The sequence below is a fragment of the Cyprinus carpio genome, chromosome A11, assembly GCF_018340385.1.
Source record: "Cyprinus carpio isolate SPL01 chromosome A11, ASM1834038v1, whole genome shotgun sequence".
NCBI lineage: Eukaryota > Metazoa > Chordata > Actinopteri > Cypriniformes > Cyprinidae > Cyprinus > Cyprinus carpio.
The window spans coordinates 23,453,986-23,476,048 of NC_056582.1; the positions used below are offsets into that span (position 1 = coordinate 23,453,986).

Consider the following 22,063-nt stretch of genomic DNA (forward strand, 5'->3'; position numbering starts at 1 on the left):
GTATATTCTAATACACAAATAACGAATAGCTTTTGACACGATGCCTGTTTGTTATACTGATGGATATTTCTAACATCTGTATTTTTGACCTGCTCATTTGTATTGGTTGTTATTGTACAGGATGTTTTATTTGTTGCCGTGGTGATTATAGAATGATATAAATGGAGAAGATTTTTGTAAAAGAAGTAACCGTGTGCACCAAACCACAGTCAGCTGTTTCAGCATAAACAATATTTTTCTATCAAACCATTAACCACTAATGCATATTTTTGTCTGTAAACACATTAGAAAGAATTTCACTGTTGTGTTACCCTCATGAAGAACAAGTATATTTTTTTCCAGGGGTAAATAAATGTCAATAATGGAGCCGTGTTGGGCATGAATCTGTTTCTGTTCCATTGCCTTTTAATTCAACTTTTTATTCAGTTTTAGTATTCTAGTGTAGAAATCACTTAAAATTATCGAACAGTTTTTAATTAATAATTAATATTTGATTTATTTTGTAGGTAAACACAAGACTTATTTAAATGTACTAGGCAGATATGTACATAAGAATCAAAAATATGCTAAAAAAAGTCTATTTTATATATATATATATATATATATATATATATATATATATATATATATATATATATATATATATATATATATATATATAGTGGTAAATTAACTATACAGAATGTACTTATCTAGAATTATGTATGAAAATATATATATAGAATAAATGTCAATAATGGAGCTGTGTTGGGCATAAATATATTTGTTTCTTTACCTTTAAATTCTAGTAACTTTATTTAACTCTAGTATCTTTTAATTCTGGTATTTCAGTATAGAAATCACACAGAAAGTTGTTTTAGGCTTATTTGATGATTATTTCTGTAATAAATGTTTGTTTTTGGAAACATTTTTACTGTAGTACAACTATTCTACTGTAAACTGGTAGTTTTCTATATTTTAAATATTTTTTTAAAAACAACTGTTTAAAGAATAAAGCATTAATAAATATAAATAAAACATTAATTATTTTGTATATAAATACAAACTTTATTTGAAAGGCATACATTTTAGACAGGCATGTACAACATTAGAAACAACAAAAATAGGCCAAAAATTATTCCAAAATATTTACCATTAGTGGTAAAATTAACTATACAGGAAGTTCTGAGCTAGAATTATATGTTAGGATGTGTGTATATATATATATATATATTCCATAAATTTTTAAAAATAGACCTAATATATACATTCAGTGCTGATTTAGTGTTTTTTCTTCAAGTAGTGTGAAGGCTGAAGTGTTTTATCGCTTGGACAGTTGATCCGTGAGCCAATCCAGTCCTTCATATAAACCTGACCCTTGAACCGCACATGTGGCCTGAACGAACCACTGAGAGACACAGAGACAGAGAAGCACACGTTTATTTCACTGAAACACACTGACAGCATGCATCACGTGTCAAACAGAGTGTGTGTGTCACCTGTCGTCCTCTCAGTGTGTGTAAACCCAGTCTGTCTGTCAGCTCGTGCACCGGCATGGCTTTGGGTAAATCCTGCTTGTTAGCAAGAACTAACAGAACCGCGTCTCTCATCTCGTCCTCCGCCAGCATCGCCTTTAGTTCCTCTGCTGCTGTTTCAATCCGGTCATGATCACTGCTGTCCACCACAAAGATCAGGCCCTGAATCACACAAACACAGAATAAGATGACATTTTCAAAGCTAAGGCCAGATATTATATAACTGCAAAATCATACTGCATACAGTCATGTTTGCATTAAACTCACACCACAGTACACTTATAAAAATATCCAAAAACACCTCATATTTTTCTCACACCCAAAACACCAAAAACAGAAAAAGATATTTTTTTTATATTCAACTGTTTCAACATTAAAACCTAGAGAGAGAAAAATAATGAATTGGTTATTTAATAAAAAACATTAGTAGAATTAGTCCAAATAAGGCAAGCATTCACAGATGTATTTAAATACATCTGCTTTGATGAAATATTTCATACCTATAGTTGGAATAGTTGTGACAACTTCGCCGAGTTTGAGTTTGTAGAGGACTGTTGTTTTCCCTGCTGCGTCCAGACCCACTTGAAGAAGAAATATTTACACTTATTCCACAATGGAAATATTGATATATCAATATATTTTGCCTTATGGTCACTAAATTTATTTAAGCACTTAATAACAATAAGGTAGACTACACGGTAGCCGAGCTATAAGACTTTAAATTACAATTTTGGACAAAAATATTTACTCACCCATAAGCAACCTAATCTGCTTTTTCGGATAGAGACGAGAGAAAATCAGAGAGAAATAGTTGCCCATGTTTGCAATAAGACAGAGCCGCTGTTACTGAAGATAAACGCCTAGAGTTAAAGGCTCAGACTGGTAATAGTGTGTGTTCAGTGTGTGTGTGTGTGTGTGTGTTTATATAGGCTTTTTACTTTCGGTTTGAGTGACAGCTCAACACACCAGACGCGCTCAGTTTCTCTCGCGGCAGATCCAACGCGTTCGATATGACGTCACCCACTGTACCACGTGTCCAAACAAACTTTTTATGTACAGTTTAAAGTTGGACATCTATTTGGGAAATATGAGCAGGGAGAACATAAACGTTTTGAAAATGAAAATGTTTTGTTAAAAATAAACAAATAGCAAAACACGGTGATGATGTTACAAGCGTTTTTGTGACGTGTATGTCATTAAATTATCTTAATATTCCAACCTATTTGAGTTATTGTTGAGCAGTTGACGACCCGGTGATGACTTGAAGTTCATTATAAGTGGCTCTTCAAGTAACCATAAACAACAGTAACATATGGACCAGTTTCACAGCAAACAAACAGCAATCAGAGTAACACGTATGACAAAAAATAATACTAAAACATTAACTAAACAACACAACACGGCATAAAACAGTCCAGTGGACATTACTAATAGAGACAGTTAGGCAAGGCAAGTTTAGTTATATAGCACATTTCATACTCAATGTGAAATTCAAAGTGCTTTACATAAAAGAAAGTAAAATAATCAAGGAATTTAAGACAGTTAAAAATAGAAAATGATTTTACATAAAATACAGTGAATACATAAAATACAGTGCAAATAGTTCGGACATCGCACAGTGCTCATTCAGTAAATGCACTGCTAAACAGACGAGTTTTGAGTCTAGATTTAAAAGTGACTAATGTTTTAGCACATCTGATCTCTTCTGGAAGCTGATTCCAACTGCGGGCGGCATAGTACCTAAAGGCGGACTCCCCTTGTTTTGTGTGAACCCTTGGTATTTCTAACTGACTCGATCCTAATGATCTGAGTGCTCTGTTAGGTTTATATTCAGTGAACATATTTGCAATGCATTTCGGTCCTAGATCACTGAGTGATTTATATTGGTTACGTACAGTTTTTAACTAACATGTTTTACTTATAATTTAATTATTTATTTATTTACTGAGTTTTTAACTAACATGTTTTACTTATAATTTAATTATTTATTTATTTATTTTTTGAAGATGGCATCAGGTTAAGATAAAAACATAGTTAATTACAAATTAATAGTTAGTATCAAAAATGTCATCCATTCTGCAAATATAAGCTAGTTATTGAAAGGGAAACATAAACACACTAAAAATTTTTAATGAATTCATCATTTATTGGATACTTTTTTTCCTGATAAATTATAAAAACATAATATCAAGACAATGTTTACATTCTGATACATCTTAAATCAATAAATCTATCATAACTGTGCAAAACATGCTATATTTCTCATGCATTTTTCTATTTTAATATTACATTAAAATAAGACATAAGAATACTAATATTTATAAATAAATAAACCATTTATTGGAGATATTTGGTAGGAAACACACACACACACACATTTATATATGTAAAATTTTCAGGCAAACATCTTATTCTTTCAAAATACAGATAAAACAAAACACATAAACATAAGTCACTCAAAAAAAAAAAATTCTTTCAGAGTGTTCAGAATTAAAACCAAAAATTAACAAAACGTTTTCAGAAGTAACCTCGCAATATAGAATATGCACTTTTGATTTAACATTAATAAATCAAAATGCATTTGAGATAATAAACAGCTGGAGGCTGTTACATTCAATTACAGTAGTTATTAGTTTTGAAGAATCAGGCCACAAAAATCCAAAAACAAAGTTCCAGCATTACGGCCGTTTGGACAGTTGATCCGTGAGCCAATCCAGTCCTTCATATAAACCTGATCCTTGAACCGCACATGTGGCCTGAACGAACCACTGAGAGACACAGAGACAGAGAAGCACACGTTTATTTCACTGAAACACACTGACAGCATGCATCACATCAAACAGAGTGTGTGTGTCACCTGTCTTCCTCTCAGTGCGTGTAAACCCAGTCTGTCTGTCAGCTCGTGGACCGGCATGGCTTTGGGTAAATCCTGCTTGTTAGCAAGAACTAACAAAACCGCGTCTCTCATCTCGTCCTCTGCCAGCATCGCGTTTAGTTCCTCTGCTGCCGTTTCAATCCGGTCATGATCACTGCTGTCCACCACAAAGATCAGGCCCTGAATCACACAAAATGGCTCTTTAGGACAAGATTTGCAGATAAAACCAGACTCAGGCAGATACTTTTAAAACTCTGTTACCTGGGTGTTGTGATAGTAATGTCTCCAGAGGCCTCGAATTAAACTCTGACCACCGATATCCCAAACAGTGAACGAGATGTTTTTATAATCAACTGTATCCACATTAAAACCTACAGATGGCAGAATAATGAACAGTTTGATGTGGCACGGTGATATTTATCACGATTTCAATAAATTGCAGCTTGCTTTGAGTTTCTTACCAATAGTTGGAATAGTTGTGACAACTTCGCCGAGTTTGAGTTTGTAGAGGACTGTTGTTTTCCCTGCTGCGTCCAGACCCACTTGGAGAAGAAATATTTACATTTATTCCACAATGAACATGTGCAAGATTCATAACTGGAATATCTTCTTAAGTTTGATTAAATTTCCCATAGCAGTTAGGCCTAATTAACATGCACAGTAATATTTAATTAAACAGGATAATTATAAAAAATAAATAAATATATTTTAATATAGTGGTAATAACATTTAATATGCATTATTTGTCATAGTAAAATAATAGTTTGTAAAATAATAACATTTTGAAAGAGAAAAAAGCATGCACTCACCCATAAGCAACCTCATTTCTTTCTTCTTCAAGAGACGCGAGAAGAGGTTGGAGAAGAAGATGCCCATGTTTTGATACAGCTGATGAAAAAGCTGTTTGCTTTATTAGAGACAGTAAACTCTTACTGGTAAAGGCTCAGACTGGTAATGGTGTGTGTTCAGTGTGTGTGTGTTTATATAGGCTTTTTACTTTCGGTTTGAGTGACAGCTCAACACACCAGACGCGCTCAGTTTCTCTCGCGGCAGATCCAACGCGTTCGATATGACGTCACCCACTGTACCACGTGTCCAAACAAACTTTTTATGTACAGTTTAAAGTCAGAAATCACTAACTTTAATTAATTGTAGAATTCGTCTATGTTACAATCTAAAGTTTAAAATCTCTTGGCTGAATAAAAGGAGGATCGCACGCGATGTTTTTCAGGCTTTGTGATGAATTTCTGAAGTCACGTTATACTTTAGGGGCTTAACTACATAAACAATTGTTGTTAAATTCAAATTATAGCTGTTTTTGCAACGCCATTTAGTTAGTGACATTCCGTGGTGGAAATTTCAAATAATTAAATAACATTTTAAATTGTATCTCATATGTCATCTCAAGCTCCTTATGACAACCAAAACTAATAACTCTTGTTTATTTGACTTAGGTTTAGACTGCATACAAAAAAACAGGTTTCGACACGTGGTACAGTAGGTGACGTCATATCGAACGCGTTGGATCTGCCGCGAGAGACACTGTTGAGCTGTCAATCAAAGCGAAAGTACAGAAGCCTATATAAACCCGCACACAATCACAGCTTCATCACCCGGACTGATATTTCCACTAAATACAGCAAACTACGCTTTTTATTAAAAATGGGCGTCTTCTTCTCTAACCTTCTCTCGCGTCTCTTTGAGAAAAAAGCGATGAGGTTGCTTATGGGTGAGTAGATTACGTTTTACTTTACTCTTATTATTTGATTCGCATTCAGTTTTTAACAAATATCGCTCTAGTGCAAATAGATGCGTATTAATTAGGCCTGTACAACTTTAGGAAATATTCCAATTATGAATGTTGCACATGTTCATTGTGGAATAAATGCAAATATTTCTTCTCCAGTGGGTCTGGACGCAGCAGGGAAAACAACAGTCCTCTACAAACTCAAACTCGGCGAAGTTGTCACAACTATTCCAACTCTAGGTAAGAAAATTAAGGTCAAAACAAACGTAGTAACACTTAAAGGGACAGTCACCCAAAAATTTAAATTCGGTCCTCATTTACTCACCCTCAAGTTGTTCCAAACCTGTATGAGTTTCTGTATTTCAGATATTTTGAAGAATGTTGGTAACCAAACAGTTGACGGTAACCACTGACTATGGAAGTCAATGGCTACCGTCAGCTGTGACTGTGAGCATATAGACTGCTTGAACTGTGTCTGATAACGACTGACTGATTCTCTCTAGGTTTTAATGTTGAAACAGTTGAATATAGAAACATCTCCTTCACCGTGTGGGACGTGGGCGGTCAGGATGTTATCAGACGCCTCTGGAGACATTACTATCAGAACACTAAGGTATGATCTGTCACACAAATATGTGTTTAGTAGCTATTATTTTAACATCTAATCAGCTACTTTTATGAACTGTATTGAGTGTATGTGCATGTGTTTGTGTGATTCAGGGCCTGATCTTTGTGGTGGACAGCAGTGATCATGACCGGATTGAAACGGCAGCAGAGGAACTAAAGGCGATGCTGGCGGAGGACGAGATGAGAGACGCGGTTCTGTTAGTTCTTGCTAACAAGCAGGATTTACCCAAAGCCATGCCGGTGCACGAGCTGACAGACAGACTGGGTTTACACACACTGAGAGGACGACAGGTGAACACACACTCTGTTTGACACGTGATGCATGCTGTCAGTGTGTTTCAGTAAAATAAACGTGTGCTTCTCTGTCTCTGTGTCTCTCAGTGGTTCGTTCAGGACACATGTGCGGTTCAAGGGTCAGGTTTATATGAAGGACTGGATTGGCTCACGGATCAACTGTCCAAACGATAAAACACTTCAGCCTTCACACTACTTGAATCAACCACCACTGAATGTAGTCTATTATGTCTCCAATTTTATTTTTTTTATATTGAGATATTTATGGGATATTATTACAGTATATTTTTATATATAATTCTAGTTCAGTACATTCTGTATTGTTACTTTACCACTATCAAGACCTTCACTGTATGCCTTTTTAAATTCACTTATGTAAACAAATTTATAAATTATGCACTACTGCTGTACTATTATTTTATTATTTTATTTATCTGCTACTGTATTTCATGTGCTGTCAGTTTACCGTTTTAAACGACATGCTGTTATTTGTCACCTTTGGCTTATTTTTATGTGTTTTGCTGTATTTGGACTATGAAAGAACAAACTTTTGTTTTCCTGAAATAAATGTATCTGTAAGTTTCAAATATCTCCAGTAAATGATGCATATTTATTTACATTAGTGTGCGTTTGTGTCATTTAATAAATAAATATCATAGAAAAGAAAAATGCATAAGAAACAGAGTATTGCGCAGTTATGATAGATAGATAGATAGATAGATAGATAGATAGATAGATAGATAGATAGATAGATAGATAGATAGATAGATAGATAGATAGATAGATAGATAGATAGATGTAATGACTTAATAAATAAAAACAGAATTGGTGAACCAGAATGTAAACATGCTCATATTATTGATCAAGAAAAATCTAGATAGATAGATAGATAGATAGATAGATAGATAGATAATACAAATTAATAAAAACATAATTGTAGTTCCAAAAATTTTAATCCGTGCTAGCAAATAACTAATTAAAAATATATATTTATATTGTAGTACTTTTATGTTTCATTTTTTAGTACATGTTTTGAAAACTAATCAAATTTGCAGAATGGGTGACATTTTTGAGAAATGTACTTAAATATTTTTTTTTCCATTTAGATAATTGTTTATCTAAAGTGACTTTACAATAACAACCAAGGCAACCTGATGCCATCCTATGATATATAAATAAACACATTTTAATAAAAAAATAAATAAAACATTGCTGAAACAGAACTTAAACATAGTATAATAATAATATTATTTTTATAATTTATCATAGGTATTTTTTATTTATTTATTATCATTATTATTTTTAAGTTTAATAAGATTAAAAAAGAAGAAAAGAAAAGAAAAACAGAAAACAGAACAAAGTACAAATATATATATATATATATATATATATATATATATATATATATATATATATATATATATATATATATATATATATATAGTAGTCCACATTTGAAGTGGATCAAAAAAGTTTATCAAAGTTGTCCAAAGACAAGAACACATTTTGGTTTTAGGTTTTAGGACAACTTTGATGAAAGGTTTTGATCCACTTCAAATATTGATTACTATATATATATATATACACATACAGTATATACATATTACGCTCATGTATGTTTACGTTTCAGTCTGTATAAACACAGGGGCGGATTTAGTGAATTGGGGGCCCCAGGCAAATATAGGAAAGGGGCCCTATACATTTGCACACATTTACCTAGATCAACCCTCGAGGTCCTTTTTTGTCGTGATGCTTGCTGCTGCACAATGGTGCCAGATTGTTGTGTCCAATGTTTCTACATTTTTTATGTACATGTTCTAATGGGATTCTTTAATTACATTTATTCATTTAGCAGATACTTTTATTATTTCATGTTGTAGACCACGAAATAGCAATTGATTTACCATTTTTTTAGTTTTAACATAAAACAAAATAAATTATAAAATGATAAACCTCACAACTGAAACTTTATATTTCTGGGATGAGTCAGAAGTATAAATTATTATATTATTTAAAACAGATTTATGTGAGTGAATATTCGCATTGGTCTGAACAAAAACTGCAGACTGGATTATTGAAAATGCACATTCATTCTCTGCCAGTAGGAGGTGCTTTTGGAGTCAGAAATATAGTGGTTTCCCACTATAACAGCTCTAAACAAAACAGCTCAGCTCATAAATGGTACTTTATCAGGTAAAATGAAAATGTGAGTTACCAGCGTAAGCCTACATTTTATTTTAGTCATTTTAAACTTAGGGCTGTCAATCAATTAAAATATATAATCACAATTAATGGCATGATTGTCATGAGTTAACTTGTGAATAATCGCAACTTAATTGCACATTTTTATCTGTTCTAAATGTACCTTAAATGAATATTTTCCCCCATGGTTTCACAGACAAGGCTTAAGCTAGTCCCAGACTAAAATGCATGTTTGAGCTGTCTCAACTGAAAATATCTTGCTCTGACATATCTTAAAACTCATTGTTCTGTGTCAATATGCACACCTGTAACACTTTCTTTTAAGGCATTTTTGTAATGCAAAAATTAATTTATGCAATAAATGTTTATTATTAGTGAAACCACTTAACAGAGCATGAAGAGTAGACATGTTTCATAGGTCATAGATGTTTTTCAAAGAACTTGTTCATGTCAATTAGACACATGAAAAAAAACAAAAAACAGAAATACTAGCTTCCTATTACTTCTCTTTCTTTGCACTGAGCACTTTACACAAACCTGTTTGCATTTTCGCATGACAGGGCAGCTCACTTCTGAACATGCAAAATGTACATTTATTATTTATTTTTACATTTGTTTGCCTCTCTGTGCCAAATACTGTATTTTGATGCAGCTAAATTCTCAAAACTGAAATAGTGACTGAAACGCGACCCATTAAGACTAACCAGCTCTCCCTTCCGAGAAGTTAATCTACACAAAAAAACTATATAATCGTGCCGTCGTCTGATAAAAATCAAATAGGCTACAGAATAGCTTGAAGACAATAGCTGTGCTGTGATTTCAGCTATACTTATATGTAAAATTAGAGAAGCAACATATCAGTGTTTTAACTGAAAGCGCAGCTCCTTTCAGCCGCGCGCTGAACGCAGAGAGAGAAGTGTGCGCGCGCTGGGAAAGAGGGACCTCGCGCTCGTGCGGCAGTCAGCTTTAGATGCATAAAATTTTATTTTGCTACAAGCTGGATACACAAGAAGCACGTTCAACTCGGACGCGCAGACGATTGTCGTGCATAAAACACCGTAAACAGCAACCGTTCGCGTGTCCGCGCTTAATGCGCATCTCCTATATGAAAAGCATTAGGGGGCCCTTGGCTTTTGGGGGCCCAAGGCAGTCGCCTACCTTTGCCTAATGGGTAAGTCCGCCCCTGTATAAACATTCTCAACTAAAATCTCACACGTGTGTAAATAATGAAGAAGCGTGATGTTTCTGAAGTTTTCGAGTATGACGTGGCACCGCTGACGTCATTTCGACCGCGTTGGAGTCTGACGTGGTCGAGAGTCAGTCACGATCAAACTGTTGCCCAAAACACACTTTCACCCGGACAGAGAGACAAAAGAAGAAAAGAGATCCGAAGAAAGAGTGATTCTGTGAGCTGGAAAGCGCGAGCGGCGCAAACTCCTCCAAGAAGTTTGACTTTTACACATTTGTCTTGTTTTGGGGCCGTTTTTAATCATGGGCTTGACCATTTCAAGCGTCTTCTCTCGCCTGTTTGGGAAAAAACAGATGAGAATTCTCATGGGTGAGTTGAAAGTTGTCAGTTAGCTTTGAGAAAATGGCTATTTTGTTGACATTTTCCATTGAATTGTTTTTAAAGCTCTTTCTACACAAGTCTGGATGCTCTTATGATCTATAGCCGTTGAAATGAATTTATTCTGTATCAGTGAATCAGTCACTTATTGTAGAGAGTTTCTTTATTGTTCCTCAAGAAGAAGTAGGAAGGTGTTCATGCAGACTGAAGTTTGACTTGATTTGATTCCTGTTCTTCTTCAGTTGGTCTGGATGCTGCAGGGAAAACCACAATCCTCTACAAACTCAAACTGGGAGAAATAGTCACAACAATTCCAACCATAGGTAAGTAATAAAAGAGCACCACCGAAATAAATAAAAAAAATAATTAGAAATGGTGATTGTGACTTTTTATCTCAAAATTGTCTTTTTCTCGCAAGAAAGTCATTTGCAAGATATAAAGTCAGAATTGTGAGACAAAAAGCCACAGTTACCTTTTTTGTTTTTTTATTCTGTGACAGAAACAGAATTGTGAGATGTGAATAGAATTCCGAGGAGAAAAATGTCAGAATTCTGAGTTTTATTTCTTCGGAATTGTGAGAAAAACAGTTCTGAAAAACTAAAAAAGGAAAAAAGTTAGAATTGCAAAATATAAACTTAAAAAAAAAAAATGTGAGCAAAAAACCCAGAATTCTGGGAAAAATAATTATATCTCCCCCCAAAAAAACCCAGAAATTATATCTGAAGTATATATCTTGCAAATCTGACTTTATATCTTTGCAATTCTGACTTTATATCTTTACAATTCTGACTTTGGAATTGCAAGAAAAAGACAGAATTGTGAGGAAAAAAATCCTAATTTTGAGACAAGGTCGCAATTACTTTTTTAATATATATTTTTTTTTATCCCGTTGCTGAAATATGCTTACATAGATAACAGATCATATACATCTCAACAAAGAGAGAATTTATGCTTAAACTGACAATATTCAGATATTCTATGGATTTTAGGTTATACTATGTTTTTAATGGACAGATATTCCCATAAATACATATATGGGTCATTTTTGAGTTTAACATCTAATATTTACCTTCAAAATTGTATTTTGCATAAATAAAACGAAGCATTGATAAAGGACTTATTTTCCCTTATTTTCATGACCCGTACATGCACCTGACAGGTTTTGTGATTGATTATTACATTGATGAACACCTGCGAAGATCTGCATCTCTTAAATGATTTCGCACCCAACCCTGTGTGCTTCCTTTCAGGTTTTAACGTGGAGACAGTGGAATACAAGAACATTTGCTTCACCGTGTGGGATGTGGGTGGTCAGGATAAGATCAGGCCTCTTTGGAGACACTACTTCCAGAACACCCAGGTAAAGAGATGCATCACACTGTGACAGGACTGAGATAGTCGAACAGCAATGGAGTCGCAGCATTCCTGCAGGATCAAATGCTCATTGTGCCACGGCCGAACTGATTGACTTTGACCGTCCAGCCTCGTGAGCTGCTAGAAAAACAACTACGTGTGTGTATTTATAGTTTGGCTGGATGCCGTGGATGTTCTTTGTATGAGGATGTTGGTGTTACTATTAGGATTAAGTTGAACTGGAATGGCCTTTACTAGAGTTTCTCTTCTGTTTGTGTAGTTCTCTTTTTCTTTGCTGCGTGTTTGAGATTATAGATCGATCAGTAAGCTCATAATAGAATATCTAACTTGTGCTTGTTCTTAATTTCCCTAATGCTTATGAATGGATCATTTCTAAAAGATTTATAAAGACGATCTTGAGGTCGTAGAAACTCACAAGTTGTGTAAAGATAGTAAAACCTAGTTTTTTATTCATTTAAATGCCTAAAACATTATAATTCTGCACAGCAGATGTCATAGTTTGCATGCTGTAAAATTAAATGGGTCATGAAACGAGGAATCAAAAGTTTTATGCGTTCATTTTCAACAAGATCCAGATCATTTCAGTCTGATTTGAATGGTTTGAGTGCTGGTTGATTTATGAGACTCTAACAAATTGGTTTCTGCGGGTCTTTAGTCTTGCCCGTCTACAATTTGCCCGTCTACAAAGTAAGGCCTTAAATACAAATACCAAAACCTTCACTCTTCATGTCTTTATTCTTTTGAACATAAAAGAAGATATTTTGAAGAATGTGGGTAACCAAACAATTTCTGGTCCCTATTGACTTCCATAGTATTTTTTTTTTCCCATACTATGGATGAGAGTGGTTTTGGAACTGCTTGAGGGTGAGTAAATGACAGAATTTTTAAATTTGGGTGAACTGTCTCTTTAAAAGTTATTCAGTTGTGGCATTGAATGTTGCATGCACAGCAAAAATGAAAAAAATCTTCATCTGTATTTGTCTTGTTTTCCAATACAAATATCTGAACATCCCTAAATCAAGATAATTCTACTTGAGATGCATAATGAAGATATGAAGTATTATTAAAACTTGTTTTTCCTTTGAATTCAATCTGTTTGTCTGACTCCATTGGCAGATACTTGTTCTTGTTTTAATCATGAAATCAACTGATTTTTAAACAGGACTTGCATGATTTTGCTTTTCAATGTATTTTGATTGAAGTATCTTTAGACGTTTGCGCTGGAAAGCAAGACAAAAATACTGCGGTAGAAAAGAGCATCAGAAAGTGCAGTAAAGTTGTTTCCATGTGTTTTTTTTTTCTTAGTCTCAAAGTTTTATTTAAATTTACCTCTAAAATACCTCCTGGAAATGAGCCTTTAAGAAAAGAACTTGTGCTTAATATTTTCTGTCTGAAGGTAGATTTTTGCTCGAATGTGACGTGTTGTGTTGTGTTGTTTGTTCAGGGTCTGATCTTTGTCGTGGACAGTAACGATCGTGAGCGAGCACAGGAAGCAGCAGAAGAGCTTCAGAAGATGGTGAGATGAAACCAACTCTGTGTGGCTGCACTGAAGCAGTACAGTATGAGTAACTACTCACCAATAAATATCTGCACATATTCTGTCTTCACCAGCTTCAGGAGGATGAACTGAGAGACGCCATTCTGCTGGTGTTTGCAAACAAACAAGATTTACCGAACGCAATGCCCATCAGCGAGATGACGGACAAACTCGGCCTGCAAGCACTCAGGAGCAGAACTGTGAGTGATGCAATATTACTATCTATAGTTATAAGCTCCATTTAATAATCATATTATTATTGGATATTAAAATGTTTTACTTTGGATTAGTTACCTGTAATTAATCATATTTCTGGAAAAATTATGTTTTTAAAAAAACATTTTGCTCACCAAGGCTGCATTTATTTGACCAAAAATACAGTAAAAATAGAAAAATATTATTACTATTTCAAATAGCTGATTTCTACTGTAATATATTTTAAAATGTAATTTATTTCTGTGATTTTCAGCATCATTACTGCAGTCTTCAGTGTCACATGATCTTCAGAAATCATTCATATATGCTGATTTGCTGCTTAATTATCAGTTATGAGTGATGCTCATTTATTAGTAATGGTTCTTATTATTATCAATGCTGAAAACTTTTTTTTTTTTGGAAACTGATAAATATTTGATTAATATAATAAAATTCAAAAGAATAGCATTCATTTGAAATGTAAAATCTTATGTAACTTCATAAATGTCTTTACTGCCACGTTTGATCAATGTAGTGCATCCTTCCTAAATAATAGTATTAATTTCTGTTCTTGTGAATGGTAGCATTTTAACATTTAAAATAATAATAATAATAATAAATGTTTCTTAAGCAGCGTATTAGAATGATTTCTGAAGGATCATGTGACACTGAAGACTGGAGTAATTATGCTGAAAAACACAGCAATAAATTATATTTTATTCATATATTACAGTAGAATACAGTTATTTTAAATAGTAATAATAATTCACAATATTACTGTATTTTACTGTATTGTTGATGCAGCCTTGGTGAGCAGAAGACACTTCTTTCAAAAACATTTAAAAAAAATCTTTTTTAACATTCATTTTGGTGCATATTGTATCTGTTGAGTAGTAATATGTTGATATTGTGCTTTTCACCAGTGGTATGTCCAGGCGACCTGTGCGACTCAAGGGACGGGTTTATACGAGGGATTAGACTGGCTTTCCGAGCAGCTCTCCAAGCACTAAACAGCACTTCCTGTTCAAGCAGGATGTGTGCTTTTCTAAAGGACACGATTAGTGGAGTTGATGTGGAACAGAAGCAGTTCATGTATAATTTTCAGTTGATTGCTACCAAAAATGCACCTGCTGCTGATATCAATCTACGGCAGTGCATTTTAACATTTAGTTCCTTTTTTAATTCATTGCACCTTTGACCTCGACTCACATTTCTCCCAGAATCATTACACTTGATGTACTTCTGGGCTCTTGTTACGGTAAGCATAAACATCAAGCATTGTGTTAATGCTGATAACTTGTGTATATATAAAAATGCTCTATTTTGTGCTCCCTCAACTTGATTTATTCCATTATTTTCATTCCAAACATTTTCATTCCCAGGTGGTTGCATGCCATACATCCAGGGAAATGTTCTCAGAGAAGCATGCATTTAATAAATAAAAGATTGTTCTTATAGTAGCACACTTAGAGACTGGCAATGCATTGATGTAAGCATTAGTTTTAGTGCTTCTAAAATGCCTGAGTTTTTATTTGGAATGGTCTGATGTCTGTGTTGTAAATAAGCAGCCTTTTTATGTACGTAATCCTAATTGCATTAAACGTGCTGTGCTTTACTGTGTAAACGAACTTGAGAACAATCCAGTGCAAATGTTTAAGACAACCAACTGTTTTTATTTCCAGCTTTTGAAAATATTCAGATGGATCAGTGCTAGGATTCATCTAGCTGTTACCCTTTTTAAACATTATGAATAAAGTATGAAGCAAATAAAAGTTGTTGTGTATTAACAAAGACTCAAGAAAGAAATTAACTTATTATTTAATGTTTTAAAGGGTCATGAACACACACGTAGATGCACATTTCTGAAAACTGATGCATTCATGTTTATTATTAAAGCAAATTTTCACCCAAAACTTAACAGATGTTAACTGATGGAATGGAGTGCTGTGGATTATTGTGATGTTTTTATCAGCTGTTTGGTCTCTCATTCTGACGGCACCCATTCACTGCAGAGCATCCATTGCTGAGACACTGATGCAATGCTACATTTCTCCAAATCTGATGCAGAAACAAACTCATCTACATCTTGGATGAACTATTCTTTCAAGGGGAAACCAGTTATTCGCTCCTCTGGTTTGAAAAACAAAGTTAAAGCAACGCCAAAAAATGCTGAATTAATTTAAATGCAAAGAATTAAAAATGTCACATATTGTACATACAGCTTTTAATATTTCCAAGTAGGTGTCAATAGAAGCATTTGATAAATATCACACAATAGTTCATCCTCCTCATCATAAATATTTATTTTATTCAAGTCAGAATAAAGCTATGGGATGAATAGAAATACAATCCTGAAATCTGATCATTAAAAAGCTGTAATTGTTGAATGTTGAATGTGATCTGACGGGTGCGAGATGCTCGGCAGAGCCACGCAGGTCGTGACCTCCTGAAGGCCGGGCAGAGGGATGACCTGCTCCACCTGCAGCACATGAGGCTCCACGAAAATATAGTCCAGACAGCCCTGGAAGCCCCCGACGTAGTTGGTGTAGGCCGGGACCCCGCGAGCACTGGCCAGCTGGAACGGGTTCATCAGTCCCACCTGGATCTGCTCTTCTGGTCCATTGGAAGGCCAGTCGTCATGATTCTCCGAGACGTATCCTTCACACACGAGCTGGAAGAGACTGGAGGAGGGTGTGCTGTTGAAATCACCTGAGAATATGAGGCTGGCTCCGGGATGCTTCTCCGTCACAACCTGCGTCATGTGTTTCAGGGCCACAGCCATCTGAACCAGTCGAACGTTTCCTCCTGAACACACGGCAGACTGTCAGAAACTATGAAGAAAAAGTCATTCCTTTCACACTGATGCTCATCTTTAGGGTGCCAGTACAGGTGTGTGTTTCCCACACATAATATCCTTGACGGGTCACTTAACGACTGCAAGACGGTCACCTGAGAAAATGAGGAAGAGGTGCATTTTTGTAGGTTTTGCATTAAGAAATCATGAGTCCTCAGAGTAAGATGATTTTATATTATTTAAGGTACAAAACAAGGATGAAAATGAGCCAAAAAACTAAAACATTCTTTATTTTAATTAAAATAATAAGAGGACAGTGTAAAAAAAAAAGATTAAATTAAAAAAGATTAAAATAAAAAAATGACTTAAAATTATTTGAAGTCATAGATTAAAACAACTAAAAATCAAGATATTTTAGAGTAAATAATTAGAGAAAAGCTGTGTTAAAAACAAATACATAATAAAAAATAAGATTAAATTAAAATAAAATTACATTACAATAAGATATGATTTTAGGACAAAAGGATCATAAGCCAAAACAGCTAAAAATCTGAGATTTTTAGAAATTAGAGAAAAGCTGTGTAAAACTGTATATATAAAAATAATAAGATAAATAAAATTACATTAAAATAAATAAAATATGATTTAAAGTTATTTACATAAAGACAAAACAAGGATTAAAATAAGCCAAAACACTTAAATAAATAAGGATATTTCTTTAATTTAAATTCAATACAAATATTTAGTAGAGAAAAGCTGCGTAAAAATAAACAATAACATAAAAGATAAATAAAAATTACATTAAAATAAATGACTAAAAATGATTTAAAGTAAAACAAAACAAGGATTCAAATAAGACAAAAATCAAGATATTTCTTATTTTTAATTCACAACCACAAAAACCTTTTTTGTTCTTAATAAACTAGGATATATATATATATTTATATATATATATATATATATATATATATATATATATATAAATATATATATATATATATATATATAATATATTATATATATATATATATAGATATATATATATATTTAAAATGAGTTTCCTTTTTTTTTTTTTGTTAGGCCAAATATTTTTATTGGGTAGAATCCTCATCCAGTAGATCACAAACATCTGGGGTCTTTGTAGACACCTGGGGGTCTTGGAGTCAAAAAGGTTGAGACCCCAAAGTTACAGCAAAATACCTGCAGCACTGTTGATCTGTTTCCGATCTTCTCCATCAAGCTGGGATTAGTGGACACTTTCTCCAGCAGCTCCCGATGAAGAGGATCTGCTGTCAAGGCCTGGCTCAGCATAATATCATACTGCTCAAGCAACTTCAACTTAGACCTCCTAAAATATGTGGCCAGACCTTCATGCTGTCTTTTCTTGATTCTGAAAACAAAGGCACTGAAGTTTCCTTCAAAAAGATTTTTAACGAAAACGCTGATCTCAATATAAAAGTAACCACATGATTCGAAATTTTTTTCTGATTTTAAATAAACTTTTTTTTTTTTTTCATTTTAATAAATACTTTAAGTTAGAAGGTTATTACAACATGTGCCTGGTATCCTGTAAGCCAGGGGTTAATTACAGAATATAAGATTAAAATAGATAAATACAAATTGGATTAAATAAATGCATAAAATATCTAACAGTACTGTATAATGGGTAGAAAAATACGTAATGACTTAGAAGCTAAACTTTTAATAATATATTAATAATATTTTGTTTCATATTTTACTTTATATTTACATAGAGAGAGAGAGATTATATTAAAAAATAATTAAATGTATATATTTATTAATTTATTTATTTATAATATTTTTCAAAGTATAAATTGGGTCTTTATACAAATTAGATTAAAATAAATAAAATATCTAAAAGTACACTATAATGAGTAGAAAAAATCTAATAAAGTGACAATACAAACTGGGTCTTTATACAAGAAACTACATAAATGCCTTTTGGATTTTTAAATAAATATTGAAAATAAATTTTGGAATTGAGTATTTTATAATGCTACTAAGTGGGACTGTTCACAAATGAATTATTCCTTTGGAGCTTATAGTTTGTCGAAATAACATCTCGTTATTATAATAAACTGTATTTAATAAATGTACTTTTAGTCTACTTAATATAAATGGATTGAATTGGAAACTAAAACTTAAAATAATTTTGCAACATAACTGTGCTGCTGGTTTTATTGAACTCAACTGAGAGGACAATAAAGATCATCAAACATTAATACATCATACCCCATTTCACATCTCTCCATTTTATCTGCATAAATGTCCGCTGAACAAAGTTAAGCTAATAATATGTTCCCAAATACGTGTTAATGAAAAAAAAAATAATAATAAATTCCCTTATTTAGCACATGATGATTATTACCAATATACAGTACATGGTACAAAGCAAACCATCTTATTATTCTGGTTCAGAAATGTCTCTAGCCACTGGCATGCTGCATGTTCACTACACAACAAACGTCATGTTGCTTCCATTGTTGTTTTGCTTCAGTCATCAAAGACTTCACCATAGCCAAAAACATACACAAAAGACTAATAAAAAATAAAAAAGATATTACAAAAACCAGAGTTAACACACAACCTACACAAAAATACCATAACACAATCATTTTAAAAATACATATTCTCAAAATAACATCAGTAGTTAGTAAAATTATTTCATCTTTTTTTTTTTTTTTTTTTTTTTGCAACTCCTCAAGGGGAAATTGCTAAAAATTAGACATGTATTTTCTGGTTACACATTGTATTGAAACCATTATGCAGTATGCTTTATTAATTTGAGTTTTAGGCTTTGCTGACCAGCACCAATTTCATAATCGATGGGGAAATGCATTCCTTTTTTCATCTATTTAATTGATCCACAAATTAAAACTATATTACATTATCATTATGGTTTATTCACAGTTTAAAACGTCAAAGTCAACATGAAATCAAAATACTTTCTTAATACCCATTCCTGGATTTATTGTGATTCATTGTGCTTGTTGTTTATCATCCACGGAAGCTCAGTTCCACCACAGGATAAAAAATAAAAAAGGTATCGTGACTTTTTATCTCGCATTTTAGACGTTTTTCCTCGCAATTCTGAGTTTATATCTCTCAAATCAGACTATTTTCTCACAAAACATAATTGCAAAATAAAGAATTGTGAGATAAAAACTAAGAATTGCGAGATATAACCTCAGAATTGCGAGATATAAACATAATTGCCATATAAATTCAGAAATAAAAAATATAAACATAATTGTGAGATATAAACATAATTGCAAGATAAAAACTCAGAATTGCGAGATAAATACTCAGAATTATGAGATATAATTATAATTGTGATATAAACTCAGAATTGTGATACAAACTCAGAATTGTGATATAAATTCAGAATTACGAAATATAAACATAATTGTGAGATATAAACATAATTGCAAGATAAATTCTCAGAATTATGAGATATAATCATAACTGTGATATAAACTCAGAATTGCGAGATTTAAACTCAGAATTGTGAGATATAATCATAATTGCGATATAAATTCAGAATTACAAAATATAAACATAATTGTGAGATATAAACTCAGAATTACGAGATAAATACTCAATTGTAAGATACTCAGAATTGTGAGATATAAACTCAGAATTACGAGATAAATACTCAATTGTAAGATACTCAGAATTGTGAGATATAAACTCAGAATTACGAGATAAATACTCAATTGTAAGATACTCAGAATTGTGATACAAACTCAGAATTGTGATATAAATTCAGAATTACGAAATATAAACACATAATTGTGAGATATAAACATAATTGCAAGATAAATTCTCAGAATTATGAGATATAATCATAACTGTGATATAAACTCAGAATAGCGAGATTTAAACTCAGAATTGTGAGATATAATCATAATTGTGCTATAAACTCAGAATTGTGAGATATAAACATAATTGCGATATAAATTCAGAATTACAAAATATAAACATAATTGTGAGATATAAACTCAGAATTACAAGATAAATACTCAATTTTAAGATACTCAGAATTGGAGATATAAACTCAGAATTGTGAGATATAAACATAATTGCAAGATAAAAACTCAGAATTGTAAGATACTCAGAATTGTGAGATATAAACATAATTGCGATATAAACTCATATTTGTGAGATATAAACATAATTGTGAGCTATAAACATAATTGCAAGATATAAACTCAGAATTCAGAGAAAAAGTCAGAATTACGAGAGAGAGAAAGTCAAAATTGCAAGATACAACTTTTTATATTTATATCTCGCAATTCTGACTTTTTTCTTGGAATTACGAGATATAAAGTCAGAATTGTGAGATAAAAAGTCACAATTACCTATTTAATATTTTCAATTCTGTAGGGGTAATGGGCTTCCGTAAAACCATCCAATCAGTTCCAGATGAAAAAAATCAAGATGTTTTATTCGCAAATATGTAAAATTACACCTGTAAATTGCTTGTGAAACACCATTTCATGTTGACTTCAAAGAAGCATCAGTACTGAAGTTAAATCTGCTCCTTAGCAGTCAAACAGAAGCTAAGACAGATGATGCAAATGCAAGATATATTGATTATTGTGCTATTTCAAATCACATTCAAACATCTGAAGATCTCCTTCCGCTCCTGAAACCTGACACTGAATGTTTAATTCCTAGATTTTTGGTGAGAACGGGCTGATATCTCCCAATCCTCCGGTGTGCTGAGCCTGTAAAGCTCCCGAAGGAACCTGATTTGGACTTCCACTGTCCCACCACAATGATGTCACTGCCGTGGTGCAGTCAGTCCCAAACAGCTCTGTTTCTCCGCTCAGATGGGAGTTTTCTTCCCGTCCGGTCACCAGAGCTCACAGTCACAGAAGTGTCCGTCTCTCTCGGGACTCTAGAGGTTGTTCTTCTCTGTGCTCTCTGCTTCTGTGCTGCGCGGGAAGTAGACGGTGGTCTTGTGCTCTTCGTAGCGGTCGATGTGCTTCAGGTGAACCACCATGTGCAGCGCATAGGCCAGCACCAGCAGCAGGATCAGAGACGTGATCAGACCCATCAGGATGGCGGGAGTGAAGAAGGTCGCGCAGTCGCTGGCCGCCGCAAACTTACTGGACTGAACGTTAAACGCCTGGATCTGTGAGGAACAACACAAGCAACAGCAGATGGTAAGATGTTGAACCCTTAAAAACTATTACACAGTTTACAACTTGTCTGTTGTTGTTCTGTCTATCTATCTATCTATCTATCTATCTATCTATCTATCTATCTATCTATCTATCTATCTATCTATCTATCTATCTATCTATCTAT

General features: G+C 33.3%; 5 protein-coding genes and 1 long non-coding RNA gene across 7 annotated transcripts in view; 2 read left to right on the forward strand and 4 right to left on the reverse strand.

Moving 5' to 3' along the window:
- Window positions 1-1,063: 1,063 nt before the first annotated feature.
- On the reverse strand, window positions 1,064-5,461 carry LOC109085245 (ADP-ribosylation factor 4-like). 2 transcript variants are annotated; one of them, XM_042766886.1, is made up of 5 exons: window positions 5,199-5,457; window positions 4,851-4,931; window positions 4,651-4,760; window positions 1,479-1,676; window positions 1,064-1,387 (listed from the first exon to the last, which is right to left on the reverse strand). In XM_042766886.1, the coding sequence occupies exons 1-5, from the start codon at window positions 5,263-5,265 to the stop codon at window positions 1,301-1,303; spliced, it is 543 nt and encodes a 180-aa protein (XP_042622820.1). In that variant the 5' UTR covers window positions 5,266-5,457; the 3' UTR covers window positions 1,064-1,300. The 2 variants fall into 2 exon arrangements, with proteins under 2 accessions (XP_042622820.1, XP_042622819.1); XM_042766885.1 differs by lacking the exons at window positions 1,064-1,387; window positions 1,479-1,676 and adding exons at window positions 3,724-4,282; window positions 4,372-4,569 and having other exon boundaries at window positions 5,199-5,461.
- On the reverse strand, window positions 1,864-2,429 carry LOC122146639. Its single transcript, XR_006161178.1, has 3 exons — window positions 2,267-2,429; window positions 2,015-2,095; window positions 1,864-1,894 (listed from the first exon to the last, which is right to left on the reverse strand). It is a non-coding gene; the product is annotated as an uncharacterized LOC122146639 (long non-coding RNA).
- A 460-nt stretch (window positions 5,462-5,921) lies between the features above and the next one.
- On the forward strand, window positions 5,922-7,258 carry LOC109085246 (ADP-ribosylation factor 4-like). The gene is made up of 5 exons (XM_019099863.2): window positions 5,922-6,118; window positions 6,296-6,376; window positions 6,640-6,749; window positions 6,857-7,054; window positions 7,145-7,258. The coding sequence occupies exons 1-5, from the start codon at window positions 6,052-6,054 to the stop codon at window positions 7,229-7,231; spliced, it is 543 nt and encodes a 180-aa protein (XP_018955408.2). The 5' UTR covers window positions 5,922-6,051; the 3' UTR covers window positions 7,232-7,258.
- Window positions 7,259-10,532: 3,274 nt separating this feature from the next.
- Window positions 10,533-15,737, forward strand: LOC109085242 (ADP-ribosylation factor 4-like). The gene is made up of 6 exons (XM_042766887.1): window positions 10,533-10,817; window positions 11,069-11,149; window positions 12,077-12,186; window positions 13,645-13,716; window positions 13,812-13,937; window positions 14,856-15,737. The coding sequence occupies exons 1-6, from the start codon at window positions 10,751-10,753 to the stop codon at window positions 14,940-14,942; spliced, it is 543 nt and encodes a 180-aa protein (XP_042622821.1). The 5' UTR covers window positions 10,533-10,750; the 3' UTR covers window positions 14,943-15,737.
- Window positions 15,738-16,297: 560 nt separating this feature from the next.
- LOC109085238 (2',5'-phosphodiesterase 12-like) lies at window positions 16,298-19,586 on the reverse strand. The gene is made up of 4 exons (XM_042766985.1): window positions 19,553-19,586; window positions 17,927-18,141; window positions 16,805-16,881; window positions 16,298-16,739 (listed from the first exon to the last, which is right to left on the reverse strand). Exons 1-4 carry the CDS (start codon window positions 19,584-19,586, stop codon window positions 16,298-16,300), a joined length of 768 nt encoding a protein of 255 aa, XP_042622919.1.
- A 1,429-nt stretch (window positions 19,587-21,015) lies between these two features.
- The window catches only part of LOC109057556 (V-type proton ATPase subunit S1-like protein), a 13,489-nt gene continuing 12,441 nt past the window's right edge, over window positions 21,016-22,063 (reverse strand). The window contains exon 7 of the mRNA XM_042766888.1: window positions 21,016-21,887. Within this exon, the coding sequence (XP_042622822.1) occupies window positions 21,651-21,887 (237 nt within the window). The 3' untranslated portion in view covers window positions 21,016-21,650. The remainder of the gene's footprint in view (window positions 21,888-22,063) is intronic.